Here is an 18,526-nt window from a genome sequence, read left to right on the forward strand (position 1 = left end):
AAATTATTAATTAATTAAAGTATTAATTATATTTTTATTGTAATAACTAATTAATTCGGATGGGAACTTGCAAGGAAGTGGAACGACGTGGTGTCGTCTTTAACTTGTCCGGGAAAGCGAGGTGAGATTCAGATTGGTGAATGAATGTGGACTAAAACATGGGTCAAGGGGGATTCAAATAAATTAATAAAGAAGAAAGAAGAAAGAAAGAAAATGCAAAGAGAAGGTAGCTAGCGCCGCCATGCATCATCCGATTTGGATTTTGATGGAATCATAGTCGTTGATTGATTGATTAATGAATGGATGGATTTGCAGATGTTGCTGTCTGTCTGCTCTCTCAAGTCACAGTGGGATATATGTCTGTCTGACTGTCTGCCCTTGATTCCTTGAGGTGGAGATGAATGGAGAAAATAATTGGAGAATCGGTGGAGATGGAGATGCGCATATATAAGTTTAGCATAGTATCCAGCTCTTGGCTGCTATGTATTCAACTCCAACTAAAGAATCGAATTAGGAGGAATCAATCAATCTCTTAGTTAATTAATTTGAAGGAAAGGTTGAACAAAGTAGAGATGCAGATGCAGTTGCAAAGGGGACATGGTGGAATCTGTTGGTCTGCTCAAGGTCGAGTACGGAGGCATCATGGCCACTACTTTCTCTCACCATCATCGATATCTCCATCTCCCCTGCGCCTGCGCCTTCCCTGCGTTACGGTACGAGTTGAAAGCGGAGGAGGAGGAGGAATCGACAAATTTGAAATGGGGCCGGGGCCTATGAGGGCCACCTCCGACTGGAGCCTCAATAGCAATCGCAATCTCCGCCTCCATCTTGAGCAGGAGGAGGAGGAGGAGATAGAGAGGGAGAGCAATGGATCATATTCGCATTCCTATTCAGATTCAGGTTCAGTAGCCGCAGTATCATTGCCAAGGAATAGGAATTGGAATAGTACAAGGGACAATATAGCGCTAGGGGTCATGTTCGCCTCGTGGAACTTGTTCAACATCTACTTCAACATTTTCAACAAACAGGTATGATCGACGGGCTAGCTATCTGCTATCCTATCCTATTCCTATTCCCCCACCCTTTTTTTTTATTTTTTTTTTATATTCCCCCCTTCATTTATTTATCAATCATATTCCTCTCTTACTTTCTATTTCACATTCACCTGGAGTTGCAAACGAATCAGATTTTATCTGCCCGAATCCATGTCCGAAATTAGATACGAATATATGATATCCAAATATCCGTTCAATACAAATGCATATATAATTTTAAATTTTTATTATTCGTATTTAAATAATATATATATATCATATAATTTAATATATATTATGAAAAAATTTATGTATATATCTACAAATATTCGATCTATATTCGTATCCGTCAAATATTCTGTATCTATCTGATTCTACCACTATCCGATCCATTTGCACCCTACATTCACCCTATTTTTTATTAGTTTTTTTGTTTGTTTGTTTGTTGACTTGTACAACTAATTAACTAGTTTGAAATCAATAGATCAAATGTGCAAATAATTAAGAAAATTGTTTAGCCTGGCAGCTCCATTTCCTGTCCTCTGCGATTATTAATTGTGTTGTATTATTATAATTATTATTATTACTATCATCATCACCATCCTATATTCTATTTATTTCTTTTCCTTTCTTTATCTAGTCATCAAAAACATATATAATATAATATAATATGGTGATGCGCATGCAGGTGTTGAAAGTATATGCTTTCCCGATGACAGTAACAGCAATGCAGTTTGGCATCGGTTCTGTCCTGATTCTACTCATGTGGTCAATGAATCTCCACAAGAGACCCAAAATCCCTTCTTTATCACAGGTACTTGACTAATTTTATTATCAGTCCTTGTTATTTTATTACCAGTTGATACGATTGATCAGCAGTGACTGACTGACTGACTGCATCTATATGGAACCAGCTAGCAATTAATAATTACTTGAGCTATGAAATAAATAGATAGCTAATCAATTAAGTGGATTATATATATATTTTTAGATGTGGGTGATAGGGGCGCTGGCAGCGGTGCACACGGTGGGGAACGCATTCACAAACATGAGTCTGCTGAAGGTGGCGGTGTCGTTCACGCACACCGTCAAGGCCATGGAGCCCTTCTTCTCTGTTCTCCTCTCCGCTCTTTTCCTCCGCCAGGTGGTCCCTACTTCCCCTTTACTCCGTCCTTAATTTTCTCCATTGCTTCCTTGTTGTTTATTAATGAATATCTGTGTCTGTGTATGCAGCAACCATCAGTGATTGCGATAGCAACACTGATTCCTGTTGTTGGGGGTGTCGTCTTGGCCTCCTTTACTGAAGCTTCCTTCAATTGGTCGGGATCCATTCCTCTTCCTCTTCTTAATTTTATTAATTACCTTCCTTCTTTACCTTTCTTCACTGGAATATAAAACATGCAATACAATACACTCAGGATCGGATTCTGGAGCGCAATGGCTTCCAACCTTGCCAATCAATCTCGCAACGTTGTCAGCAAAAAACTCATGAATAACGAAGAGGTATTTCTTTCTTCATAGTTCATATATACCAAAAATAAATTATGATCTATATATTAACACTGCTGCATTTGTTTACTTGAATAGGAATCTCTCGACAACATAAATCTCTTCTCCCTAATTACGATTATTTCATTCTTCCTCTCCACGCTTATAATGATTTTTACAGAAGGCATCACTTTCACTCCGTCCTATCTGCAAGCTTCTGTAGGTGCCTCGATCTCATTTTTACAGAAGAAAACACTTCCCCATAATTGATCAAGATACACCTTGCGAACAATGCCTGACTATTTCTTTGAAATCCTGATTTGCAGGGACTTAATGTAAGGGAGATTTACGTTAGATGTCTTCTATCGGGTCTTTGTTTCCATGCATATCAACAGGTGAGTTGTTTTTATTAAACGATACAAAATGAAATGAAACGAAACAAAATGAAATGGTTTAATCAAACAATCAAAACAGGCCGGATATATGTTGCTGGAGCATGTGTCGCCTGTGACCCATTCGGTGGGGAATTGCGTGAAGCGAGTGGTTGTGATTGTAGCATCCGTTCTCTTCTTCCGAACTCCCATAGCCCCTGTTAACGCCCTTGGTTTGTATTTATTTCGACATCAATTATTTATTTCCTGATTAGGCTCACACCACACCCCCTGTTCTCCCTATCCAATTACAGGGGATGGATATTTCCTGATTACCTTGCATTTGTTAATTGTGTGGATGGATTTGCTGTCTTTCTGTTGCAGGAACTGGAATTGCACTTTCTGGCGTCTTCTTGTACTCGAGGGTAAATAAAATCAAGAGGAAATCTCTGTAGGGAACAATGCCATGCCATGAAATATCCCCTGTTTTATTTTATCTCACTTCCATCAATTACGTTTTAAAAATAAAAAATAGGGAAACAATGCCATGTTGCTTTTCACAGAGCAGTTTTGTAACAATGCCATGTTGCATTTCACAGAGCAGTTTTGTAAGTAGCAAATTAAATTCTTGTAGCAATGCCTGCATTCATGATTGTAAATTGAGCACCCAAATTCTAATTTTCGTAGATGCTTCATGTATAATTAGGTCTTTAACTGTTACTAGAGTAATACAGCTCTGTGTTCAGGAATTGGGTTGTGCATTAATTTCCTGGCAGCAATTTATTGTTGATGTAAACAATCAGTTGGAAGTAAATGCAATATCACATCACCACTGAGAATAAGCATAAAATTCAGACCTAGCCAGCTGTTAGCTGTACAATACTGAAATGTAGGTACATGTTCATGCCTGTACCAGACCTATATTGCTGAGGTGGTACTAAAATCCAGTATCATCATATTCCATAAGCCAATTCTGAGTGAGGTTTTAAAATGGTGGGTACATGATCAGACCCCGGTTATGGTGTGAAGGCACTGAAACTTCAAATTGGTATCCTTCTGCATCAGCTAGTCAAATTAAATATGATGATACTTAATACAAGGATCTCTATAGATGAGTTTGTCATTTCCCCATTCAACGGCTTTTTATTATTATTGGCACAAGCTGGTCGATCTTGACGGACAAAGTTCTCTTTCGTGATGAGGCCTCGCAGAAGAAATCTTCGTATTGTGGATCTATAATTAGGGTTTCGGAGCCACATGCTAGAATATACTTTAGGCTAACGGACCATATATGCAAATCCCTCAGCATATATTTTAATTGTACCTGAAATACCCCAAAATAAAAAAACACTAACGAACAGCAATGCAAGATGGGGGCATGATATTTGGTAACATGCTCAAAAGAATCCAGCTGAAAATGTGAAAGGTGGTGGTCAATTTGCATGGCTTGGTATCAAGACAAATATATATCAGCTGGTAACCGTTAAGTCCAATGAAAATGTGACAGGTAGTTGTTCTTTTATTTATTTTTCTAAACAATTTAAGGTAACCAACAGTATAGTGGACTCTTTTATCAAATCCTGAACAAATAAAAGAAAATGGAATGCGCTACAAATGACTATATATGTAGTTAGAATAAAATATTGCAATTAATTTCTGGATGCAGGATCTAATCAGGTACAACTGCCAGTAAATCCACTCAGTAGAGCTACTGTACTGTCTTATTGCTAAATGGAGGTCTTTTTTTTCCCTACCATTGGGTATCACAATTGTGTATAAGCATCACAATTTTTACTTGCTATATGAGATTATCATATTAGAATTGGTACTGTTACAATAATTAATTAGCTAAAAATATTTATGCTTAACTAATACGTACTGTTACAAAATATATTTTGTTTCTTATTTGTTGGTTTCATGTTGAGTTGCACATATATGTGCAGGAAGAAACTTCATTTGCACACATGTCAAAATTGGGGCTAAACGATCGAGCATTACTCAAGTGTAATTGAAATTTTAGGACATTAATTACCATATTTGTATCGTTTCAGCGATGATATATGCACCGGTTAAGCACTAAGTAGGTAAAATACGAAATTCTACACCCTTTATCTTAACTATAATTAATAGCTACAATTTGAGATGTCCCCCTCCTCGCTAGTTCAAAAAACTATGAGTGAGGGTAGACTGTGGATGGCTCACTGCCAGTAGGTCGGTATAGAAAAGGGTATAGCTTTGTATTGGCAAAGGAAAGCATAGTGGTCAAAGCATAGACTGATGCTTACATGTAAATACTTTCATTCTAATAAAACTGGCAGAGGCATTCTAATAAAACTGGCAGCCTCTGCTTGTTTCTCAAAACAAAAAAAAAAAAAAAAAAAAAATATATATTAATAGCTACAATCTAGTGCCCTTATTCACGTCGAAATCAAATTCTTAATGCATGTCTTTGCATTTGCCACTGGTGCATTGCATACCGGCCGGCTGATGGCCAGCCAGTTTCGGCCACAACAACATGCCACATTCTCTCCGGTGCTGAAACCAGGGGCAGACCCACATATGATCCCAGGGAGTGTGTGTTGGGGGGGGGGGGGGGGAGGGCTGGCTCTGGATGTTTGATTTGTAATTCGGATTAAATTTAGGATTAAAATTAAAATAAATTTCTTGAATTATGATGGGTAATTAGAATTATATGTTAGAAAATCAAAAATTACAAGTCAGAGTATTGGAAAGTATAAGTTAAAGTATTGTTTTTTTTTATCGAGTATCTAATTATTTAATGAGTTTAAACCCGATTAGCTGTTTAAATCCGATTTGATATTTTTTTGCCTCCTGACGAAAATTCTACATCCGCCCCTTGGATGAAACCATACAAATATTGTAATGCCCTAAATATATATATATATATATAAATAAATAATTTCTCCATGGATAAATTAACCTCTATTAGCAGGAAGTTGGAAGGCTGGAGCAAGACAATGTTTACCATTGCCATGTCTTGTGTTTTAGAAATACATGCCTACTTGATAAATTACATTGCTAAATTGACGTCATATATATATATGATGCTTGTAATTAATATAAGTTCATATGAACATAACAGCATGCTCCATTGGAGTAACAAAATTGAGTTTTTTAATTGTATCAATTTGCTCCAAAGTAGCACAACAGACTAACTCATGTTGTCAGTCCCAAACCCGCATCGCAGCAAAGCAAACTGAAACAAAATTCGGTTCCCCCACCAAGTTCACGAACAATATAATTAAAACCTTGGCGCATGCATGTGTTATATCAGGTTGCTGTATATGTGTCTAATTACAATAAAAAAAAGTAGAGTGAGTCTATGGTACTATGCATATTACGATTTGTTACCGTGCTACGGCTCTATATTCGAATTTTTAAATCCTAACAGTCGATCCGAACCGTTCATCTTGTTCTCCATATTAATATGTGTTTGGAAACCAAATTTTACATTTTTTGAAATTTTTTTACTATTTTTTTAGATTTATTGAAAATCATTGTTTCTGGATGGTCCAGAATTTTCAGATCAAGTGATTTTCGAAATATCTAAAAAAATAGTAAAAAAATTTCAAAAAATGTAAAATTTGGTCTCCAAACACATATTAATATGGAGAACAAAATGAACGGTTCGGATCGACCGTTAGAATTTGAAAACTCGAATATAGAGCCGTAGCACGGTAACAACCCGTGATATGCATAGTACCATAGACTCACTCAAAAAAGTATTAAAATTAAGGGCACATATCTAATTACATATATCATGTTCGGAAAGTAGGTTGTGCCTTTTTTTTCTTAGACAGTGTTAGATTGATATTAAATCCTGGCAGATTTATTATCTATGTAAACAATCAGTTGCAAGTAAATGCAACATTACATCACCAGTGAGAATAGCATACCTTGTAAAGTTCTTGCGGGCAAAGACCTGTTCAGCACAATGCCACAATGCAATCTAACAGGACATCCGTCTTTCAAACAATCTAACAGGTCAACGTTACCGCTATTTAAAGCTACATTTATCCTACCTGCTGAACCATAAGCAGGTAACCAGTTCCACAAATCCACAATGTGAGTAAACTGATCAATGCTGTCAGTCCAGAAGTGTGTGTGACAGCCATTACCAAGAGACATTCTTGCCCCTAGGTTCTCCAACTCTCTCTCCAGCTCAACAGCTTATCGCAGAACCTTTCAGGCAGCCTATTGGATTCAAAGGCTTAGACCAAGCTAGCCCCTTGGGAGAGCTTGAAGCTGTATCAAGGATTTTTGTAACCAACAACTAGTATAAAATACGCCAGTACCAATGCGCACATGATAAGGCCACAGTTTTTTTCTTTCTTCCTACAAAAAACTGAGTAATCTTTGCGATGATGTGCAGCAGGGTGTTGCCGAGATCAAACAACGCTTACAAGCCAGCTTCAAGATGCAGGATCTCGGAAAGCTTCGTATTCACTCGCTGGAAAAGAGAGTTTTAGCAAAAAAAACAGCACCAATAATGCTTTGGTATAGTTGTGGGTCATAACTGCTATGTATCTCTGTGTTGTAACTACTAGATAAATACTTATGCTGGGTACTAATTGAGAATATAAAACACTGCAATTGTTCCAAACAAAATTCTTGTCCGAAAAGAAGCATCACAGTTTCACAGTACATACAAGTCAAACATAACCAAAGCATAACACTTTTTATATTCTACCTCCCAAAACACCAATGAGAAGAGTGATCGGGTACTTCACTTTGTTCTTTGTCCCCCGTGATACCTCCATAATAATAAAGTGTTCTTAGTGCCGCCAGTCAAGAAAATTACCCATCAGTGAAGTTTCATTTTTGTCATTAGTATAAATTTGCTTGATTTGTTTGTGGTGAATAAGAGGTCTTTGATGTCGTTCCGCTGCCTCTCATCGAATGTTACCTCAAATCTACATACTTGACCTCCGTCAAGCTCTACAGCCAATAAGCAACTATAGCTAGTTAAGTAGAAATCCCAGTCAAGGTGGGCGAAGCCCCCTCTTGATCTTTGTTCATGCCAGCTGAATTCATGTTGATTTTCCTCGGCATTTTATTTGACATTTTGGTATATTTTCCAATTTTCAAGTATTTTGTTAGAACATTGAACCAGATATGCTCTAGCCACATAATCAAAACCATATATAAACAAAATAATTCCGGGCAATTTTTAATGCTCCAGTATGCAAAAGTTGTCCAGCAAATGCCTGATATTCAGAAGTAACTGTCAGTAATCCGTTTTCCAATTATTTGGACGGTTTTATCTGCCCATTAGTGTACCGCTTTCCAAATCTTACGTGCCAGTTAAATCAAAACAGACTAAAACAATAGCTTATCGCACAGCAGGTACAAGCATGTACCAGTCCATCTGGATCTTCTTAAAAGAGCTATCAGCTTGTACACTTGTCAGTATTATCATGTGAGGTTGTCTATATCCTGTACCAGTACATGTTTTTCCCAGCCATCTAAAAACGAAAGCAGTATCAAGAACCAAAACAAAACGAGAGCTAAATAAAAAATAATAAAAATAAAAACAATTCCGACAATGCTCCAGAATTATACAAAATCTATTGGAACTCTTAAATTTTTAGCCCCATTCACATTGCTTATCAAGCAATTGAACTGACTAAATCTATATAACCTGTAAGGATTTATTAATGCTTCCATCAGAACCATATCAAAATCCCTCTTATCAAGACCAAGTCTTAGTCATGGCAGCATGCAATGGTTGAAATAACAACTGATAGTGTACGCTGTATAAACCTCAAGTAAACAAAGATTTATCATTGTCAGGTTTTTTGTAATGAAGAGTTAGTAGTTGATAGACTATTAGTTTAGGCCATGACAACAGCATTAGCATCTTCTACTATAAATATATGGCTAGTAACATGATATCCTTCCCTGTATCTACTACATAAATAGACCACCACCACCACCAAAAAAAGGAAATGACAAAATATGACCCTTCAGAGTCCACAAGGTGGCAAAACAAAAAACAAAAAGGTTGGCCAGGATGTTAGCTGATTGCAGCTAGCCCTAAAAGAAACTCTTATCAGGGCTCCTGCTCCTACTGCGGGCTCCACTCTGCTCTTTTGCTCCTGAGAAAGACCTGCCCAGAAAACTAGATCAAGAATCTTTTTGCTTTTTCTTTTTATTTATTGTATTTATTATTTATTATTTTTTGTGTGCTTTTATTTCAGGCTCATATATACATTATTTATGATAAATTATATAATGATGGCATAGCAAATCTGCAAGGGAAGATAAACACAGACAGAAACACAGCAGCAGACAGTCTGTAAACTCAATTAAATCATTTATTTTTACTACACATGTATACCTATCATGAAAGCCACTGCCAGAACTGTTCCAGCCACTGCCATTGCCACCCCCATTGGAGCATCCACCACCATTAGAACCTCCATTTCCAGATGCGCCCCAGCCGCTGGCGCTGCCACCACCACCGGAGCCTCCACCGCCAGACCCACCCCAACTATTCCTGCTGCCGCTACCACTGGGCCCACCATTGGCAGCTCCGCTCCATTTACGTCCAGTGTCCCCACCGCCAGCACTGTTGGAACCTCCACCTCCCCAACGACGTGGTGGACCACCATAACCCCCACGCCCAACCATATCCCTGAGCTCAGGCGGCACCTTCTGACCAGCTCCCTCCAACAACTTCACTAGGTCGGTGGCGTACTTGCCATCCTGGTCGCAGAAAAAGGTGAACGCAGTACCTGTGGCACCAGCACGGCCTGTCCTGCCAATTCTGTGCACATAATCCTCAACTCCGTTCGGAAAATCATAATTGACAACCACCTTGATGTCCTTGACGTCAAGCCCGCGGGCCGCCACATCAGTGGCCACCAGCACACGAGACCGGCCAGCACGGAAATCAGCAAGGACGGAATCACGCTCTGGCTGGGACTTGTCACCGTGAATGGCAGCGGCACTATATTGGTGCTGCAGATTATGCGATAGCATGTCGCACATCTTTTTGGTGGAACAGAAGATGATGGTCTTGGCATTGGGGTCCTGGGATCGCAGGATCTGATCTAGGCGGCGACGCTTTTCCATAGGGCTGATGACCTCCACATGCTGCGTGATTGCCTTGTTGGCGACAAGACAGTCGGTGCTGCCAATGCTGACCTGGATGGGGTTACGGAGGAGGTGGGAGGCAATGTCCCTGACCTCTTTGGGCCAGGTGGCAGTGAACATGAGGGTCTGGCGGCGGGTTGGGAGGTGGCCAGCAATCTTACGTATCTGGGGCTCAAAGCCCATGTCGAGCATCCGGTCAGCTTCATCCAACACCAGGTATGCCACTTGCTTCAGGCTCAGCCGCCCCATCTCCAAGATGTCGTTCAACCGGCCCGGCGTCGCAACCACCACATCCACACCTCTCTCTAGCTCCTTCAGCTGTGGGCCTTTTGCTGCCCCTCCATATAGGCACTACAAAATTATATTTTATTTTATTCCATATTGGTAAAGCATTATTGATTGATTATTTTATTTCACCAACCTTGACATATTTGGATCATCCATTTCATATCTACAAAACTAAATTCATGATGCAATCAATATTCAATACAATACATACTGTGGTTGTGATCTTAGCAGGTCCCCCAAACTTGACTGCCTCGTGCTGAATCTGTGTTGCCAGCTCACGAGTGGGTGAGAGCACAAGCATGGTGGGACCGCTCTTGGGGTCATTCCGGAGACGCTTAAGACAGATAAAGCCCGGAATGAGAAAGCCGAGCGTTTTACCAGACCCCGTCTTAGCAACTGCTATGATGTCCTTTCCCTGCATTGCTATGGGCCATGATTGGGCTTGTATTGCTGTTGGCTCTTTAAACCCCGCTTTATACAACTGCAAAATACACCAACCACCAATTAAGAAAACTTACTTGTATCCAAATAATAATAACATTGTAAGAAGTAGCTAGCATAAAAGAAAAGTAGTTGATGTACAAGTAGAGACGAGACACCTCTCTGATAAGCCCTGGAGGGAAGCAAGTGGATTCAAAAGTAGTAAATGGCAATGGGACATCAATTCCCCGAACAGAAATTTCATGTTGGCGACAGTAGGCTTCAGGAGAGATGATACTGGAATTGGGGGTCATAGCATCAGTAGTAGTTCTTGCTGGTAAAGGAGCAGAAGAAACAATTGTTGTTGTTGTTGTTGTTGTTGTTGGTACAGTAGTAGAAGCAGAAGTTGCTGGTACAGGAGCAGGAGAAGCAGGAGAAGCATCAACAATAGTTTCTAGTACAGGAGCAGGAGCAGGAGCAACAGTAGTTGCATTGGGTGTAGTAGAGGTTGCATCCTTGGGATTCAGTCATATATTAGCAAAAGAGAAGAGTAAGTAAGTTAAAAGGTGCATGCAATTGCAAAATGCAAAGGGAGAGAAAGATGAGTTTAGTTACAGTTACCGACTTACCGTGGTAATAGTGCTAATGCTGGGGCGGTGGTACTGAGTAACCTTGGTGAGAGGGTTCCAAAAGTAGAGGTTGCCCGTGGTGCCGTCGATCAGCCCTTTCCACGGCGCTGGAAGGCTCGGATCTGTCGGCGCATACCGCACATTCGCCTTTGCCATTTCTAATACCCTTGTTTTATTCTTCCCTCCGACGACGATTGAAACTGGTACTGGACGACAGATTAGAGACTTTCCTTTTAAGTGGGACTGGGAGGTAGAACGACAGAGAGGGGGGAGTGCACCGTCTGTCACAGTCACTCAGACTTGTTAGACTCGAGTCGACTGGACTCAACAGATCAGCACTGCGCTGATGGGGCAACTCGACACATCGGCACTGCCTAGCCACTTATCTCTTCTTGCACCCTCACGTCTCCCCCAATATTATGCTCCATCTTTTCTTTTTCTTTTTTTCTTTTTTCCTTTTTTCAATTGCAAAATCCATAAACTATTTGGATTTAAACTATTATTTTAATAATTTCAAATAAGATATTATTTGTGGATTTGATTAAAACAATATTATCATGCATTTTGATAGGATATGTGGATAGTTATACGGATGTAAATTTTTTTTTTTTAATCCTTTGGAGATTTTTTTCGTCAAAAATAAAAAAGTATGATAAAATAATATATTAATAAAATTTTACATTTATCAAATGATAAGAGTGATATTTACAATTTTATATGTCTATCATGTTAAAAAATTAGAGATTGTTATTGTACTAGATTAGCATGTGTTGATCGTATATGCGGTCCAGTCAATTCGACTGCTATTTTAATTTTAGTTAGAAATAATTTAAGTATACAATTAAAAAAAAAAAGAGAGATAGAATCATAGAAGGGGAAAGAAAGAGAGAACCAGGACGGCTTTCAAAAAGATTTATATGGCAGCTCTAATGCGATTAACAAGGCGATTGGCAAGTGGTACGCAAGTGTCATCGGTACTCACTAAACAAGCGTCACACACCTCAACCTCCCCTTTCACGGTATAGATCCAACACACAAAGACCTATATGTCTTATCAAACCCATCCAATATATGCATACCTTGGTAGCTACTATCAAATTTTCAAAAAAAAGCCAATATATGCATAAGTGCATCTCCAACCTCGTGGCCATCTCTTAAAAGAAACTCACTCACTAATAACCCTCGCATAGTCCCACTCGTCTTTGTTTCCTGCCATCTCACCGGTTTAGGGTTTTAAGGTTTTAAGGTTTATGGTTTTAAGGTTAAGGGGTTATGATTTGGAGTTTGGGGTTTGGGTTTCAGGGTTTTAGAGTTCGAATTCACATCCTCTCCAATACCTGATAAGGGAATCTTTTACAATTACTAGATCTGAACCGTACTTTTTAACTTGGCACGAATCTCAAAGTCCAAAAATGGGGCCCCCTACAGTGACCCGAATCCCAAGCCGGTTGAGATTTAATCTCAAACCGTAAAGTAAGTGATCCTCTGCAATAATTATGCAATACCTGAGAGGATACGGGTTCTTAGAGTTCAAGGTTTAAGGTGTGATCGTTGAAAATAAAAATTAATAAAATTTATAACTCAATTTTTCTATCAATTCAAACTACAAGTGCATAATTTCATTAAAGTATATAATTAGATGTCAAATTACAATGAATTAACTATTTAGATCTTGAGCGATTAAATCACAACCTTTTCAAATATTAGACAGAATCTGAAATTTGATTTGTTGATTTTGATATCTAACTCACTCAAAATTAAATCCTAAGTTGATATCAAATTTCTGAAACTCTAAGGCATTTAGAAATTGATATTGATTTATTGGTTTAGATTCTTAATTTGAATTGATATATTTTAGAATTAGCTCATAAAAAAATTGGTGAACTTCAAATAAAATATTCAGTGCTACTGATATATATATTGTATATTGTCTGTATCAACTATATTGAGAGATAAACTATTTCAATTTGATTCGATAAGGTCAAAAGTTTATGATTTAGAAATAATTCCGGTATAATTCGGTTTTACAAGAAAGCAAAATAACTGAAAAAATAAATAAAATAAATAATTTTATATATTTTGACGTTTTATTCACGAATAATTCGACAGCCGAATAATTGACGGTTCGGACAGGAAACTCAAAAAAAAAAGGTTTTTACTAAGGTATCAACCTTGACACCAAGCGGCTGGAACACAGACTGTAAACACCGCACAGCGCCACGAATGATCAGGTCAAAAAAACATGAAGACTAACCCACGCACACGGTCGGAGGGTCGGAGGCAGCTCTCTCGCCGCCTTTGATAACTTCGTACCTTTCTCTCTTCTCTCTTGTTAAATTAAATTAAATTAATAGCTCTCCTTTCCCGCTCCCTTTGATCCCTCCCTCGGGTAGTGCCAGTGCTACATCGTTTTCCCGTTCCAATATGGGAATCAAGGTAAATATTCTACCAATTTCTATTTCGGTTACATTATCTATGCTCAACTTATGATTACTTCAAATAAAATAAATAAAACTGATGTTGGTGCTGCCCTTTCCAATTTATTTTAAAATAAAACCAGGGTTTGACAAAGCTTTTGGCAGACAATGCGCCCAACTCAATGAAGGAGAACAAATTTGAGAGCTACTTTGGCCGCAAGATTGCAATCGATGCCAGCATGAGCATCTACCAGTTTCTTGTCTGTACTCTCTATCTATCTATCATTATTATAGTTACAATCTACAATGAATTTAGCCTTCTTTCAACCTCTCTTCCAAATCTTTTTTTTGTTGATCAATCAATCTGTCAAAACTATAGATTGTGGTTGGGAGGACTGGAACGGAAACCCTTACCAATGAAGCTGGTGAAGTTACCAGGTAAAATAAAAAATAAAATAAAAAATAAGCTCGTATCAGATGTTTTAACAGACTCTGCTCTTACCCTCTATATATCCTGATGCTTGTATCATTTAAAGTCATTTGCAAGGAATGTTCAACCGCACTATAAGGTTGCTTGAGGCCGGGATAAAGCCCGCGTAAGTTGTTTTCTCTTACTTCTCTTTCTTTTGATTTAAACAACCAACCTCATTATGTCTCCCATGCTAATTCTTGTGTTTCTTTTTCTTCTTTTGCTGTAGTTATGTCTTTGACGGCCAGCCACCTGACTTGAAGAAACAAGAGCTCGCAAAAAGGCACATGACAAGACTCTCTCTCCCTCCTTCCCTCCCCTCTCTCTCTCTCTCTCTCTCTCTCTCTCTGTGGCTTTGGTTTTGTTTGTTTTCTTTTTCCAATGAAGAAGTTCCTTTCTCGTTGGTTCTAGTAAAGGATCGATTTACTGGGATATAGTTGGGTAACTAAAATTCTTGAACTTATTTGCTATTGGGTTGGTAACTTTGCCCTTTTTGATAACAACAACAACAACAACAACCAAGCCTTTAGTCCAACACCAGACAATCTCAATACAGTTGATAATGTTGAATTGCTGGCGCTATTTGTACTCAATGGGCATTAGTATGGGCAAATTTGAAAATCAGCACTGAACCATAGTGTTTTGTGGGGAAGATCAGTTAAAGTTGTTGCCAGTTAAAAAAAAAATTATCATGAGATGCTTTGTTAAATTAGGTATTCCAAGAGGGAGGATGCAACAAAGGAGCTCTCTACAGCCGTGGAGGTGAACTACAACTGTATTATTATCCTTTTTTCCTTTTGTGTTCAATTATATAGCAAATTCTTCCTTGGTTTGCTTAAATTAATTTGTCACTTGTAACAGGAAGGAGACAAGGAGGCAATTGAAAAGTTCAGTAAACGTACAGTCAAGGTTGGTTGTAATCATTCAGCCTTCAATGAGACCAAGCATTTTAAAATGATAGCTTGCTTGTTGGTGTTGTTTACCACAGCTAACATATATCCAAGAAAAGTCTACTACAGTTGTTAGATGGGAAATATGTGTCAGTTTTTTAACCTCATTTGTTAAATTGGTGCTCAATTTAGCCTGTATTCATATGATAGCGAAACTTGTAATGTCTGAGGCTGTGCAGTGCCCCTTGACTGGAATAAAATTTTGATTCTAATGTAAATATTTTAACTTGTAGGTGACTAAACAGCATAATGAAGATTGTAAAAGGCTTCTGAGATTGATGGGTGTCCCTGTTATTGAGGTACCTCAATTGGAAATGAGCGGATCTGCTTCTATGAATACTTTTAGTATTGCATTTTTGAACCTCAATATTAATAAATTCAGCTTATTCAGGGAACTTAATCACCTTTGAATACATAACTAGAGAAGTCAGTTTATATTTGTTGCTTTCCTCACCTTGAAGCAAAGCAGTACCCTGCTTTTACTAAATCTCAAGATGGCCGGACCTGATTTACACCATGCCCTAAATTATAAATTGCCTGTAAGACACATCAGTGTCAGTGTCGGTGGTGTGGTACGGTCCATTCTAAATTTTAGGTAAATAGGACATCATTTTGGAAAAGCCGAGGGAGGTCCTGCTTTTTAAGACCCCCTAGAGAAGAAGTCAGCTCAAGTTTGCTTCAATTAATATTACTTATCAATTGAGCTTTTTTAATCCAAACTAGCCTCGATTTCACAATAACCACTTAATTGTTATAGCTAGTCAAAACGTTAATGGCAACTTATTGGACTGTACATGTCGGTTCATTCAGTCTTACAATTGTATATGTCTCCTTTATGCAGCTGTTAAGTTAATTTGATGGAATCTGAAAGTTCTGAACTGAAACATTTAATTTAATTTGATTTAATTTTTTATTTATGTAATGTAGGCACCTTGTGAAGCTGAAGCCCAATGCGCAGCTCTGTGCAAAGATGACAAGGTAATATTGAATTGATTGCCATGTTAACAATGCAAAACCTCAAAAAAGTTTAGCTGTAAAGTTCTTGGTGCCAATTTTTTTGCACACGGTAAACTGTAGGTATATGCAGTTGCATCAGAAGATATGGACTCTTTGACATTTGGTGCACCAAGGTTTCTGAGGCATTTGATGGATCCCAGCTCCAAGAAAATCCCTGTGATGGAATTTGAAATATCCAAGGTAATTGCCTTTATTGTTAGTACTTAGGTATTTTTATTTCCAAATAATTAATATAAACAACAAGCCAAATTATATGGCAGCGTAGAAATGGTTCTGGGTCTTTCCTTTGACATTTTGACTGAACCCTAATCCTAAGAATATCAGAGTGTGGATAGGCCAGTGATTTGGCTGTAAATAACACTGAAATAATTTTAAAAAGAAAAAGATTAAAAGGTCCAATATACCCATACTGAAATACAAGAAATTTTACAGAAGAACCCCAGCCCTATTATATTGTTACCAATGGTGGACAGCTGATTAAGTTTGTTTCTATCTAATTGGGATATGTTATTTGTTTTCCTTTGTATTGCAGGTTCTAGAGGGGCTGGAACTGAGCATGGATCAATTCATAGACTTGTGCATACTCAGCGGATGCGACTATTGTGAGAGTATCAAAGGTACTAATTAGTTCAGATATAATATAATCCCTGTAAAGAAGCGTTTAACTTAGGGGCAGTGTATAATTTTGGAATTGTAAGATTAGGTGTGGGTGGGCTGACAGCACTCAAGCTGATTAGGCAGTATGGTTGCATAGAGACCATTTTGGAAAACATCAACAAAGAAAGGTATCATTCATTCATTGGTTTGTTCAATATAAAGTTGCCAATTTTCATGCCAATACGTTATAACCTGTTGATATCATTAAAGGTACCAGATACCAGAGGATTGGCCGTATCAAGAAGCAAGGCGCCTCTTCAAGGAACCTAATGTTTCTTTGGATGCACCTGAGCTAAAATGGACCCCTCCAGATGAGGAGGTATGTTGATCTTTAATTTAGGATGAATATTCTATGTTTTTTCAAGTTGGTCTCATATAGAAGAATCAGATAAGACAACTCATTTTATTTTTGTTGGCCTTCCATCAGGGCATCGTGAACTTTCTAGTAAATGAAAATGGTTTTAATAAAGACCGTGTAACCAAGGTACATTTTTTCTTCTCCTTTTACTCTTTCCAAGATGTTAAGGTTTTAGAATGATATTTGTGCATATGTTGATTCCTTTTGTAATAGGCAATCGAAAAGATCAAAGCCGCCAAAACTAAGTCTTCGCAGGGACGGTAAGGGCTAAAATAAGTCTCAGAACTTAATATTTGTGCATATGTTATTTTCATTTCTTTATGGTTCCAGATTTCTCAATTCTTTTTGGTGCATTCTGTTTCTGTAAGGTTCTTTTGTTTTTCTTTATTTTTAACAGGCTGGAATCATTTTTTAAACCGATGGCTAACACGTCTACTGCCCCGCTCAAAAGAAAGGTAAGTACTGAATTTTTTTAGAAAAACATTACTTCCCTGCTGCTTTCCTTAATTGAACTGGATGTCTTAACTACCTAACACTTCCAACTGCACTTGAGATATTGAGAAAGCAAAGTCAATCTTGAAAGTTTAGGCTAATTCACGAGAGATTCATATAAAGGATGAAAAGTAGCTGAAGAAAGCATCTTAATACACGATTAATTTACATCCTGTGGAATGAAGAATAAGCTTATGAAATGATTTGTCACGTCCAAAAGTGTAGTAGTCAATATTTCATGATCAGTTGCACAAAATGTTGAAGTTGAGGTGGCCTTACCCATTTACACTTTCTATGAATTTGTATTCACTGCAAAGAGCTAGTTATCTTCTCACCGTCATTACCAACTTGCAGGAAACAGGAGATAAGGTATCAAAGGTTGGGGCCACAAGTAAGAAATCTAAGCCTGCTGGGGGCAAAAAGAAATAGAACCTAAATAGTTTGCTTCTTTGTTTGTGTTATATTAGGGTGGTACTTGTTAGATCTTTGTTTTGACTTCATTTTGTAGCAAGGACCTTGATCTTGATAAACTTAGAGACCGTTTGTTAACTATTTTGGCTTTCTAATTTAGCAGCATTTTCATATTATTAGTCAAATGTTAACTAGTTATTTTATGTTGGGGCTCCAATTCTATTTGCTGGCATTGTGGTAATACAATCTCTGTACTTAGATTGTGCCCTCAAATTAAGTTTGGGGATGAAGGGAAAAAAAAAATCAGATTATAACTAGTGTGCTATACCAGTTACCTCTGACCTCTGAAAGCTAGGGGTTTAGTTCAGCATATCGAATCAGAGATAATACCATAAAGGCATAAACT

General features: G+C 38.0%; 3 protein-coding genes across 3 annotated transcripts; 2 read left to right on the forward strand and 1 right to left on the reverse strand.

Moving 5' to 3' along the window:
* The first annotated feature begins 251 nt into the window (after positions 1–251).
* Positions 252–3,607, forward strand: LOC144567944 (triose phosphate/phosphate translocator, non-green plastid, chloroplastic-like). The gene is made up of 9 exons (XM_078318145.1): positions 252–1,028; positions 1,723–1,848; positions 2,026–2,178; positions 2,268–2,353; positions 2,453–2,537; positions 2,622–2,741; positions 2,849–2,917; positions 2,997–3,126; positions 3,278–3,607. The coding sequence occupies exons 1-9, from the start codon at positions 573–575 to the stop codon at positions 3,346–3,348; spliced, it is 1,296 nt and encodes a 431-aa protein (XP_078174271.1). The 5' UTR covers positions 252–572; the 3' UTR covers positions 3,349–3,607.
* A 5,059-nt stretch (positions 3,608–8,666) lies between these two features.
* LOC144568738 (DEAD-box ATP-dependent RNA helicase 14-like) lies at positions 8,667–11,607 on the reverse strand. The gene is made up of 5 exons (XM_078319113.1): positions 11,350–11,607; positions 10,900–11,235; positions 10,512–10,781; positions 9,255–10,363; positions 8,667–9,023 (listed from the first exon to the last, which is right to left on the reverse strand). The coding sequence occupies exons 1-5, from the start codon at positions 11,503–11,505 to the stop codon at positions 8,951–8,953; spliced, it is 1,944 nt and encodes a 647-aa protein (XP_078175239.1). The 5' UTR covers positions 11,506–11,607; the 3' UTR covers positions 8,667–8,950.
* A 1,992-nt stretch (positions 11,608–13,599) lies between these two features.
* On the forward strand, positions 13,600–18,296 carry LOC144568257 (flap endonuclease 1-A). Its single transcript, XM_078318542.1, has 17 exons — positions 13,600–13,785; positions 13,910–14,026; positions 14,146–14,204; positions 14,303–14,362; positions 14,465–14,518; positions 14,949–14,997; positions 15,097–15,144; positions 15,419–15,484; positions 16,113–16,163; positions 16,263–16,382; positions 16,735–16,819; positions 16,906–16,987; positions 17,070–17,178; positions 17,287–17,343; positions 17,431–17,477; positions 17,615–17,672; positions 18,064–18,296. The coding sequence occupies exons 1-17, from the start codon at positions 13,774–13,776 to the stop codon at positions 18,136–18,138; spliced, it is 1,149 nt and encodes a 382-aa protein (XP_078174668.1). The 5' UTR covers positions 13,600–13,773; the 3' UTR covers positions 18,139–18,296.
* The last annotated feature ends 230 nt before the right edge of the window (positions 18,297–18,526 follow it).

Source organism: Carex rostrata, chromosome 17 (assembly GCF_964058835.1).
Source record: "Carex rostrata chromosome 17, lpCarRost1.2, whole genome shotgun sequence".
Taxonomy (NCBI): Eukaryota; Viridiplantae; Streptophyta; class Magnoliopsida; order Poales; family Cyperaceae; genus Carex; species Carex rostrata.